The sequence below is a fragment of the Arachis hypogaea genome, chromosome 14, assembly GCF_003086295.3.
Source record: "Arachis hypogaea cultivar Tifrunner chromosome 14, arahy.Tifrunner.gnm2.J5K5, whole genome shotgun sequence".
NCBI classification, from domain to species: domain Eukaryota; kingdom Viridiplantae; phylum Streptophyta; class Magnoliopsida; order Fabales; family Fabaceae; genus Arachis; species Arachis hypogaea.
In genome coordinates, this window is record NC_092049.1 from 5,330,311 (window position 1) to 5,343,781 (window position 13,471).

The 13,471-nt window shown below is 27.5% G+C and overlaps 1 protein-coding gene across 1 annotated transcript; it reads right to left on the reverse strand.

The window, feature by feature from the left end:
- Positions 1-7,229: 7,229 nt before the first annotated feature.
- On the reverse strand, positions 7,230-9,613 carry LOC112741152 (adenylate isopentenyltransferase 5, chloroplastic). The gene is made up of 3 exons (XM_025790015.2): positions 9,398-9,613; positions 8,584-9,078; positions 7,230-8,195 (listed from the first exon to the last, which is right to left on the reverse strand). The coding sequence occupies exons 2-3, from the start codon at positions 9,036-9,038 to the stop codon at positions 7,631-7,633; spliced, it is 1,020 nt and encodes a 339-aa protein (XP_025645800.1). The 5' UTR covers positions 9,039-9,078; positions 9,398-9,613; the 3' UTR covers positions 7,230-7,630.
- Between the last annotated feature and the right edge of the window lie 3,858 nt (positions 9,614-13,471).

Genomic DNA, 13,471 nt, shown 5'->3' on the forward strand with positions numbered 1-13,471 from the left:
TGATTCCCCCCTCAATTCAAGCATCTTTCAATTTATGTTAGCCTTGCATAGTGGGGTGAGTTCATTTGAGCGATTAATTAGGTTAATATGTCGTTGATTTTTTTAATATATAAATTCTCTTTTAATTCATAATTTTTTTAAGTCCAAGAAATGAGGCTTAGGATTAAATTGCATACTTGGGGTGGATTTTATGCTCTTAATTTATAGTAAATGACAAAATAAATAAAAAATAAAAAAATTAATTTGATTTAGGTTGGATTTAGCTCAAATTTTATTTATAGACCAGCGTACTTTATTTAAAATGAACGAATTTAAAATGACTATCATCTTTAGGTCTAATTTAAGAATTAAGCCGTAACAATATTCATGTTAAAGAGAAGAATAATTGGTGGTTTATTTTGGACAAATATTTTATATGATAAAATTAATTACCATCTATTAATTAGTTTAAATTTTTATGATAAATAATTTTAGGATCTCGCTAGGGAGACAATGGACTATTTATACAATGTGTACAATGGGTTATTGAGTTACAAAATAAACATCCTCTATACTATCTATAATAACCATCCGAGTGATTTTGGGGTTCAACAAGGATCAAACTCATGACCTTTTCTAATACCATGCATGATACCACTCATCACAAAGGCTTCAGCTAATGGAAAAAGATAACACTAATAATTATATCTTTAATACTTCCTAAATCTCCATTGTATAAATATTCTATTGGCTTCTCACACTTTTCCATAATTTTATAATATAATGTCTGAATTTATGATAAAAAAATTTGGAATTTAATTTTTATTAATTTTAAAAAATAAAATATTTTAATATAATACAAGATTTTTATGTAAAAAAACGTGATAGATATATAATTATTTATGTATTTTTTTATTACTTAAATTTTTAAAATAGATAATAATAATAATAATAATAATAATAATAATAATAATAATAATAATAATAATTTAATTCACATAGAGGCGGGCTACTTCAATTCAAGCTACTTCCATTCTATACTTAAAAAATCAAATATTTGCCCCCAAACACAGTATATGAGAGAGAGAGAGAGAGAGAGAGTGTTTCTGATTTGCTGAGCTGAAAAATTAACTACAGATAGATATATATTTGTTGTTGAAAATTCAAGTGTAGTCGACTTCACATGAAATTGATAGTTGAGAGTCGTTAGATGAAAATTTAGTCAAATCAGTCAAATAATCTAACGACTCTCAATTATCAACTTTACGTAAAGTCGACTGCACCTGAATTTTCACCATATCTGATTTGGTTAATTAAATCACAAAACGTACGTCACAATATTAAAGAATAATTTCCCACATATTAATCTGATATACATGCACCACCGAAACCGAAGGACAGAGTCCTGCCAAGTATATATAGTGCCATATTTAAATAATTTACTTCTATCTTATAATAACTATATATCATTTAATTAACTTTACATTTCGTTAACATAGACATCAACCAATAATGGAACCTTGTAATTGCAATTTGCAATAAACACCGCTAGCTACCACCAATCATATGTAATTATCTGTTGCTAATACACTTCACAAATGTCAGTCCTAATTAACCTTATTATACTTTGATACTTTGATAATGATATCTATTAATTAAAATATATATAGATAATCTGGTAGTGACGAAATGCATGCAATGCAAATCACTTTCATACAGTTACTGAAATGATAAGAACAGATACTATTACTTTTATATTATTAAACAATGACACATATATTCTCTCTCTCTGTGTGTTATTTATTTATTTGAATAAGGCAAATATATTCTATGCATGTTTGATGTGGACCAAGATGCTCATGTAGTCATGTGGAAGCATTGGAAAATCATTACTCATACTATCTCCTTTTTCCCCTTTTCTTTTTATTGAGATGCAAAGCCAAGACTACATATACCCCTTTGCTAAAGCTGATTTTGACCATACATATAGTACTCTATTATAAATTTATTATTTCCTTATTTATTAACTTTTTTTCAAGGATTTCATTATATATGATAGTAAAATAAGCCCATTTTTGCAACAAATAGTAACAATAAGGTGTAATTATTTTATTGATTTTTATAATTTTACTAAATTTATAATTAGATTTTTTATTTTTTTAAATTAAATTTTTATACTATTTTTAATTTTACAATTAATTTTTTTTATGTTCGAAATATTAAAATTAACAGAACATTTAAAAAAAATATGTAATAAAAAATTTAATTAAATTCCTAATTGTGGATGTATTTAATTTACAGAAAAATATTTAATTAATTTTAATATTTAATATACTAAAAACAATTCAATTACAAAACTAAAAATATTATAAAAATTCAATTAAAAAAATATATAAAAATTTAATTACAAATTTAATAAAATTAGAAGAACAAATAGAATAATTAAATCTAATAATAATAATAAACAAATAAATAAATAAATAAGTAAAAGTCTTAGGAACAAAATTTTTTTATCAAAAAAAAAAAATTTTTGACATCCATCCCTAGTGTGGGTCCACTTGAAGTCTTTAAAGTTTTAAATATGGGGTGGTGAGTGGGAGTATAAAGGCAAACGGGGTGTTATATATTGGATGGAATCATGTAATTACATGAATAAGATTAGAAGACAAATTAAAGGGCTTTCTCATCAGGGACATTTGCCCCCACCATTTTTATTATAACCCTTCCTCTTTAATTTGCCTCTTTTTTCTAGATTCCCCATAAACACATACATGGCATAAGAATATTAGTGGTTAATTCAATCAATAATAATTTTTACTCATCTCTTACATTTCCGTAATTAATGTGGCAAGCAATCCATTATTAGTAATCCAGTTAAAACTTGAGAGGAATTCCACACCATATTCTAAAAGTTGCAGTTAGTATCCATTATTATATATCCACCCAAAAAGAAAAACTAAAATTTAACACATTATTTGCTACGTGGAATAATACTATGTTGATTATTCACATATTTTTTAATTATTATTAAATAAAGTGTAAATTTAAATAACACTTGATTAATTAGTTGAATTGGATTACAACCCATCCCACTCGTGCATTCATCCATCTATTATCAATCACATCATCATATGTACGTTAAGTTCTTCCATCAAATCTTAGGTTTCTATTTTTATTTTTTTCCTCTCGCACTAGGGTTGGCCTCCGATCCCTCATGATCAATCTTGAGTTGACGGTGATTGAAATTGCGGCATAAGTTGATGCAATGAAACGCACCATCTGATCTCTCTCGTTCCATGATATATATATCATCAATATACGTATTCCAATGATAAGTGTATATACGTGGTGGAATACATGTTTCAATATAAGTCCAATTTCAAATCCAATCCAATTAAATTGATGGTCATAGTAATATAGTATGTATAACATACATGACATATCTTAAAGTACTTATAGTATAAATAAAAATAGCATAACAAATAATAAAAAATTTTACATAACTATCTAATTAAATTTGTATTAACATAATTTTTAAATAATAAATTTAAAAATTAATTATTTTTACTTATAAAATAATATAAAACTAGCAACTGGATAAAATTATTTAATATTATTAATATATTATAAATATAAAAATTCATATATCATTATTTTTATGTAAAATTGATAATTAAAAATTAATTATTAAAAAAAATTAGTCAAATATTTTAAATTATTTAATAAATTTTAATTATTTATTTCACATGATGCACGTGAATTTTTAAATTATTTAATAATTTTTAATTAACTACTCTTTTATTAAAGTGTGCATGCATAATCTATATATATAATTTAAGATGAAAACTCAGGTGTAGTCGACTTCACATGAAATTGATATTTGAGAACCGTTACATGATTTGACTGATTTGACTAAATTTTCATATAACAACTCTCAAGTATCAACTTCACGTGAAGTCGACTGCACCTGAGTTTCCATCATAATTTAAATGTAATTGTCTTAAGAAAATTAAGATTGAGTCGAAATTAAAGGTAGGGCAGGAGCATGATGATGAGTGGGGCTAATTAAGTAGGGGACTTATATTCGAATTTCCATTTACATCATAAATCACAAATCAATCGGTACGACTCATGATGAAGTTCAACTCAGACCCCACCAAAGTTCTCTCTATATTATCATCATAAGCTGCACCACAAAACCTTCAGTACGGACATATACATACATAGAAGGTTCACAACCTAAAAGGAGAGAGAGATTTTAAAAGAACTTTTGATTTCTCACTATATGCTATACTTTATTAGCAGAATTTTTAGGTTCTCCCGAGAGAATTTATTAAATATTTTAATATGGAAGTTCTTTTAAATATTGTTATAAAATTTAAGAACATATTAACACTTTTATATTCTATTTATAATTTTTTTATTTATAAACAAAGACGAATTTAGGTGAGAAAACGGAGGTATTTATTTTTATTAAAAATTTAGAAATAAATTAATAAGTAATACATATAGATTAATATATTTGTTTTTATTATTATATTATTTTTGTTCTTATTAAAATTTATATTAAAAAATTATATTATTAAATTTAACATGAAATAATATTTATCTTATCATAAATATAAAAAATAAATAAATTTAACATTAATAAATATTGATAATATATTTTTTAAAACTAACCAAAATTAATTAATTACTAAGCTAAAATTTAATTATCTAAACATAAGTGAAATTATTAGTCTTTTTTTTTTCAAAAATTGGTTAAGAAAAAAAGATTATTATCTACCTATTAATATTCTTTAAATTGATAATATATCAAATTAATTTTAAAACATATATAAAATACAATATTTAATTATTTTAAAATAAAGAGAGAAAATTATTTCAATTAATTTTTAATTATTTTAAATTAATATACTTTTCAGTTTTTATGTATGGGTCTAGTTTTTTTTAGTATTTACATATGATTTTAGTTTTAAAATATAAATATATCAATGTTTAGTAAAATTTATTTTAGTATGTTTTTATCTTTATAGCTAAAATTTTTTAAATTCGTCACTGTTTACAAGTAAAAAGTGATATTATTGTTATTTTTGGAATTTGATATTGGTGTTATTTTTTATTAATTTTAAAAAAATTCACTCTATTTTTTTTTTTTTTTGCTATAATGATAGCAAAAAATTTGCATATGTGATTTGATAAAAGATGCAACAAGAAGGACGAAGAAGAGGAGAAAAACATATAACAAAAATATAAAAGATAAAGATAAAAAATAAGAAATAAGAGAAAAATTTTCAACTTATTGAATTGTGGACATAATAATCTTATTTTACATTTTAATTATTTTTGTTTATAAAATAGTTTTTGTTGGTTTAGTCAAATACTATAATAATCTAAAAGAAAATTTATTAATTACCAAATCTGTCACTAATTTTTATTTTGTTAAGCAAGTTAGCTCATATTTTATTTGCTAAAAATTTAGACAAATCAATATTATTGTTAATTAACAAAGATATGAAAAATTTTAAGAATTTTTTAAATTTTTTATATTATTCTACATAAACGACTAATTTAATGTTTGAATTGATTTGTTTATGAAATAAAATTTTTAGCATTGATTTGATAATTAAAATTTATTAAAAACTAATTTGACTATTTCTCTTTCTCTCAATTTTAAAATTATGTATTTTTTCTAAATAATAATATACAAAAAAATATTAACAAATATCAGTCTTCTAATTAAATAATAGTGGATTGAAATATATTTTTGTATGTAGAGCAATAACAAGGAGATAACAACACAAAATTATCATATTTAACTTAACATTTATAATCTTATATATGTAACATCTATCATTATATATTTATCATATCTAAAATTATCTATTTATTTCAATAATAATTAAGAAATAAAAAATAAATACATTAAAAATGACAAAAAAATATAACTAATTCTCTATAGTTCTGTTCGAATTAGTATTAGGCCTATATACTCTAATTAAAAATGTATATTATAAATAAAAATATAATATAATAAATATAAATATACATGATATAATTATAAATTTTAATCTTTTTATTAGTCTTAATTCTAAAAATTTTTATTCTATTCTTTTTAATTTTTATCTAACTCTCCATCTCTTGATACAATGTCGTATCAAGTTCCTATAAAGTATGAGTTCCAACATTATAGTTGTTGTATATTTTAACGACTTTCAACCATCAACTTCACATGAAGTCGACCTGAGTTTTCACCATATTTTAATCATTATACATAGCACATCGTATGCAGCCGCCCTTGAGAGATGCCAATAAGCAATGTGCCTCTCAACGGTACGGCCGCCCAAGGAAGCATATTAATTTAATTAAGTTTAGGATTCAAATTTTATTGGAAATTACTTATAACAGATAACGCATTAGCCTTCAACTTTTTCCTATTATTGTTTTACAGTTCATGCTCACCACACCAACTATTAATATATAAACACCCAATTGATCATCCAATACTTCACTTAAACTTACTTTTTAATTTCTTTACCAACTTATTATTTGTTCCTTCATACTTTAACTTTCTGCGCTTGGATATCTTAAACAAACAAGTTTTTCTTAGATTTAAAAAGAAAAAAATTCATGCTACTAATTAGAATGAGATAGGATTATTCAAATAAGAATAATTAGTTATACTTTTCTTTAAAGCACGAAGACTAAAACAGAGTAGACGAAAACATTCGAGTCATTCACTTCAATTCTTTTATTTGTTATCTTAATTACGTAGTTCTATCTTAGGAAAAATTAAATATATTGTCTTATCAGCATCAAATTTAACAAGCATTTCTGGCCTCGAGTGTAGGGATCGTATATTCCATTCTCCATTACCATAATATTAAATTAATTTATGCCGAACACACTTAAGTGTTCCTTATTCCCTTAGCTTGTAATAAATCCAAAAAAAAAAAGAAATATTAACATACAACAACCCTTCAAGAAGTTGAACAACCATATATATGAAATATGATCGTATATGTATATATGTAGTATAATAAGTAAAGCTTTTACTACCAACGACATCACCTCAAAAGAAAAAAAAATATAGAGAAAAAAAATGGAAAACTCAAGAACATTTAACTTCAAGTAAAAATAATAATTAAGAGTCATTAAATAATAATTTAATTAAATCTATTAAATTATTTAACGACTTTTAACTATCAACTTTGTATAAAATTAAAGATGAAAATTCAGATGCAGTCACGTAAAGTTGATAATTAAGAGTTGTTAAATAAAAATTTAGTCAAATCATTTAAATTATGATGAAAACTCAAATGAAGCTGACTTCACGTGAAGTTGATACTGAGAGCCGTTAGATGATTTGATTGATTTGACTGAATTTTCATCTAATGGCTCTCAGGTATCAACTTCACGTAAAGTCGATTGCACATGAATTTTCACCTCAAATTATTTAATGATTCTCAACTATCAACTTCACATGAAGTTGACTGTACTTGAATTTTCAGCGAAGTTAAACTGTAAGCTGGTTTCCACAAAAAAAATTACAAAGTAACCCCCAAAGAAAATTTGAAAAAATGAAAGAGAAAAAATAAGACAAAATAAAATAAAAACAAAAGTGGTGTGGCACACGGCAACCTTTCTATTTCTAATGCGTGGCAGCTGCCGCCACGGCAGCCATTGCCACCGGCGGCGAAGAAGAAGAAACATTAATTCCGGAAGGAACAAGAAGATGTTTATTGTTATCTTCGTAGAGGAATTTGTGAAGAATCCTAAGGCTCTTGGCAAGAACATGTTCCTCCCAGGAATTTTGAGATTGGTGATGATCAGAGCAATTACGGTTCAAGAAAACCTGCGTGGCGTCAAGGCGATGCATGGTCCTCTTCCACGTGTTGTGGAGTCGTTGAATCTTCTGGATTTGGCGATTGGCGAGGGTGCAGTTGTTGACCTTGATTCTTGCAATGGCTATGTCTAAGAGCATCTTCTTTGTCTCTTCATCTGCTCCTAAGGCCTCTGCTCTTAGAAACTCGTTGAACTCTGGCACCCCTATCGCCCTTCTTATTCCCCTCTCGTAATCTGCCAATGGCTCGAAGAATTTCCGCACTTCCTCCACTTGTCCCGCTTCGATCATGCGATCCACGCGTGATCGAAGCGACGCATGCAGTATGGGGATTGAAACATCCACCCATAGGAAGCAACACTCATACCTTAATCTGGACAAACAAAAATAAGAAATGTTAAGTCTACACCTCTATATATTTTGTAATTTTGTGTATAAATATATTAGTTAAATTTTGATATATCGAGAATATAAAACGTTTTATACAATTATGCAATTATATTCGTTATTTTAGATTACTATTATGCTGATAATGTATAAAGTAATTATTTTATTTGACATGATTTCATATAAAAAATGGTGAAAATTCACGTGCAGTCAATTTTACATGAAGTTGATAGTTGAGAGTTGTTAGATGATTTGATTGATTTGACTAAATTTTTATCTAACAACTCTCTTCTATCAACTTCATGTGAAGTCGACTGCACCTGAATTTTCACCGTAAAAAATATTGAATGATTTCATACTTAAGAATAACTAACCTAAAGGTGGAGTGGTGGTTGATGAGAGCATCAAGATAGGAATTGGAGCCACCGGCGATGATGGGGAGGGCATCTCGGGCAACGATGGAATCGACGGCGGAGGTGGCTTGGCGGCAAAAATCAAGGGCGGTGAAGTTGGCATTGGGGTGAAGTGTGCCAAGTAGATGATGTGGGACCCCACGAGCCTCTTGAGGAGTTACCTTATTAGTGGTGATGTCAAGGCCCTTGTAGACTTGCATTTTGTCGGAGTTAACAATCTCAGCCGGTGGGAAGTGGTTGGCAAGGTCTATGGCCAACTTGGTCTTTCCGGTTCCGGTGGCCCCCAATATCACCACCACCTTATCCTTATTATTATTGTTCCGATTATATAACATGTTTGTAAATCCCTTTTGGAAACTTACTAGAGGCTCTTGTACTTGTTTGCAAGCTGAGGAGCCAGATACCGAGATAATCATCTTCTAATTAATTCTTAATTACCTTCGTGTAATCTAAAACCTGCCCAAGAGTTGACCAAACATTATTATTTTATATTTAGTTGTGTGTGTCACTATATATGTAAGTAGTATAGCACTATAATAATTAATAACCCTATATATTAATTAATTTATCAACACTACTACTACTACTTAATTCAGACAATTCGGATAGAAAACTTGGTAGGAGAATCTAGCAAGGAGGAAGGGAGAAAGAATAAAGAAGAAAAAGGAGCTTAATATATAAGCTATGTATTAAAATTTAGAGTGGCCTACTTATAATTTACATGGACCACAAAATATATATGCGTATGTATGTATGTATATATGTCCGTACTTACCTTTAGTGGCAAAATTAAAGACGCGGCGAGTAGTATATATACGGAATGTATGTATAGTAGGCTGAGATTGATTATATTGATACTTGGGAAGAGCTGATGAACTTTTTTTGAGGAATTAGAAGCACTTTGAGGTGTGTGAAGAAGTTTAGAAGAAGAAGAAAAAAAAGAAGAAGAGAGACTAAAGATATATGCAAGTGTGGATTTTCTGAGGGTACCAAAGGATCGGAAGCACTCACCGCTATTTATACACTAAGACTATGATAGCATGGCCCACTTTATATTATATAGCATGTCTTTGATGAAAAATTTCACTTACAAAGTTAAAACAATAAAAAAGGCAAATGATCTATTATTCTAATTAATTTTATAATAATCATTATTATTACATCATTTTCAACAAATGAAAAATTTATTATCTCAAATAACCCAGTCCAGCCCGATTAACCGCCGGGTCGGGTCATCACCTTTGGTTCAGATCCAAACTCCCCCAAGAAAATCCTACGGGTCGGTTCTTGGCACCCGCACCCGACTCGGCTGAATAAACAACTTCACCACTTGCGCTCTCCGCTGCGCCTTGCAAACCGGTCGTGTCGGTTTTCTTGGAGCCCCGACCCGAAGTCCCGACTTGAAGTTCAGAACGACCAGCTTCTCCCACGAGGACAAGGACAACTTACAAACGTCCTGGCCAATGGGCTAGGTCACCTTTTGGGCCCGCCCAACACAGTATATAAGGGGAGAGGTCAGCACTCCCCCCAAGGTACACATCATCTTACCTAATTTGGCTACCCTATCGTACGGACACTAACTTGAGCGTTGGAGTGTCCTTGTAGGTGGCCACCCCCCTCGATCGCCTAACCGCCGGTTTTGCCAGTCTCCCACCTGAGCCCGAAGACCCGTTCTAGGTCGCCCAGGGTCACCCCTTTTTATCTTTCCACCACAACTCGATTCGTCGAGTACCTGAGATCACCAGGTACGAACAATTATTATTAAATAATTTTTAACAAATAAAACAATGAATTGATAATCGAATTATTATAAAAAAAAAAATATCTTTATTATTTCAAAAGTTTAAAATATAAACCCTTAATTAAATTATTATTAGATATTTATTATTATTATTATTAAAAAAAGAATAGATTGATGCACTTATTAGTATTTATAATGAGACTCATACTTATCGTGTGCAGTTACAGGAATCGATCTAACGAGCGTGGTGTGTTTTGCAACATCACTTTCCACCAGCCTAAGTGTTTATTATATTATCGTACTTACATAATTAAAATATAATAATAAAGCTCTTGCTAACCACTAAAATTTGGAAGTTACTTAATTCGGCTATAACAGGATATTTTTAACCCATGGTACACTTGATTCTCAAATAGAGAAACAAAATATATACATTGTTGATGAATACAGAAATTTATGATCTAGCAAACAAAGTCATGCACATTAAAAAAATTCACACAACTAATCTTTATACCATTCAATTTATATATTATAATTTTGTAAAAAAAAAAAGTAAAAATAAGAATTTATTATTTTGATGAAAGTGTATTTTTCAGTTTTAGTAAAGACTAGACTACTTTCTCTAAGAAAGTCTGAATAAAGATGTCACAAACACATTCTATTTAATTACTAACTGGATCCCATACATTAGAACATATATTCTTGCACGCTTTTTATATTCTTTTGAGTCATGAATCTACTTGGCTATCATGTGAACAAAATTAGTCCTTGATTTTAAATTTTATCATTATTTTTTTGTGTTTTAACAGAATTTTGACATGACAATATATTCTCGTTGACAATTGAGAGACTTTTCTTCTCCTTTCTTTCACCAACAGAATTCTACTCATCATCTTGAGGTTGTTATGCCAATTTTAGATCCTCAGGAAGAGGAATGTTAGTGCTATTAAACTTTGATAGCCAACTTAATTAAACTCCAATTGACTTCCACACACACAACATATATATATATAAGAGAATTATACAAAGGTTTAATTTTTGCTCAGAAATAATATGGTCTAAGGTTTGAGTACATAGCCTCATTCTTAAATATTTTTTATTAAGTAAGGATCGAAGTGTTCTATTTTTTATTAATTATTAATGGACTTTACTATGTAGACAATTATTTTTGTGAACAATGTGAACAATAGATTTTAAAATTGACCCAATAAAGTAAAAACACACAACATTTCCAAATTACCCGCCTAAGATAACCATTTGCATACCTAGTGAATTGAACATCCGATATATCTATTATTCACATTGTTTAATATTTTCATTGTCTATCTATACTTTTCTATTATTAATATATCAAAGTTTCAGTAATATTAGAGAGATAAAAAATAATCAATTTAAAGTTTTAAACAGTTCAAACTTTATTTAATATTTATTCATTATATATTACAGAATATATTAAATAAAAAATAATAAATCTTGACAGTTTTTAACTGATTTTTTTTTTAACCAAATATTTTCGGTTCATATATATATGGCAGTTAACGGTAGATTTATTTCCAAATTATAAACTAAGCTTGTTCATAATCTATCGACTAATTAAAGTGTCTTACAGGGTTACATATGGTTTTATCGATCTCCTCATACAAATAATTTTATTCTATATAAAACTTAATCTTTATAGAACCTGACACTAAATTTATACTTAATCTTTATACCCAAAAATATAATTTTAATTTGATAAATTTTGGTACTGTACTTGATCACTTTTTTTGTTATTTAGTTGAATTTATTAATTTAATTTGTATAACTTAGTTGTCTTTTATTTAATTTGTTAATATATTTTTTTTCCCCTGAGAGTTAAACATTTCTTCGTTTCATATAGTTCCCTTACTTGCTGCTATAACTACACTAAACCTTATGCTGTTGCCATCACTTCAACAAAAATATTAGAGTTTATCATCTATCATCTTAAAAGACTTATAAACATAAATATTTAAAAAGTTTAACTAGCATGTGTATGTCTTAAAATTATAAATTAAGAAGATTTTTTATAAAAATTAAAATTTTTAATATTTATTGTATATTTATTAAAATAAAAAATTTAAAATTTGTATTAATAATAATAATTTTAACATTGTCTTAAAAACACATATTAGATAAATTTACATTGAAAAAAAAAATAGCTAGCAGCACCAGCAATACACAACACCAGAAATTTTAAATTAATAAATAATAATTGTACAATATATCTTATTAGTTAAGTTTTAATTAGAATATATCTCCAAATATTTAAATCATACCAAACGCATTTTTCTTTTTCTTTTTCTAATACATGTTAATTAGCTAAGGCTCATGTTTCTTTTGTTATATTTGTCTGTATTTCTTTTATAGCAAGAAATTAAGGAAAAGCAAAAAGAAAAGCAACACTAGCGGGAACAAATTTAGGTGCGGAAATTAATTAATTGTTTTCATAAAAGCCGTGAGCGGCATAAAGAATTTTCTCTATATGGTGCTATTGGTATATCATTATTTTATTATTCAATTGATATAGAAGAGCATTAAACATAGGTTATAGACTTGGAACTATAATTTAAATTAATTCTCTATTTATTATTTTTTTTTTCTTTTTCGAAATGCTGGCTTACTCAGTGTTTGATGCCGCATAATTATTGGTTAGTTCTCTCCGGCAAGGAATTATGGTTTGCTTTGGTACGGAACAAATGAAACATTTAATTTGGATAATATTATTATAAGTTAAAACCTTTTGAGGTCACAATTTTAAATAATGATTTATGACCTAGAAACCATTTCAACAATTCAATCAAATAATTCGTTACACGACCAGGGCTGATAAGGGGTAAAATAGGGTAGTGTTTGGACTCTATCTTAATTTTATCTGTGTATTGAAAATTTTTTTAAAATTCTATCCTATCTTATTCGCGGGTTAAGAATCTCTCAACTCTAACTCTATCCGCACCTTAAAGTTCTAAATCCTACTCTATCCGACTCTATCCGCAGAAAAATAAAAAATTTTGAAACAAATATAAAATTCAACCATTTCAAATTTTATACATATTAATAAAATAGAAAATAAAAAATAAAGTTCAAATT

Excerpts from the sequence above, each read along its gene's own strand:
- LOC112741152 (XM_025790015.2), bottom strand. The coding sequence starts at position 9,038 with ATGATTATCTCGGTATCTGGCTCCTCAGCTTGCAAACAAGTACAAGAG. Across the intron at positions 8,196-8,583 it reads AACCACCACTCCACCTTTAG|ATTAAGGTATGAGTGTTGCT; the intron begins GTTAGTTATTCT and ends TTGTTTGTCCAG.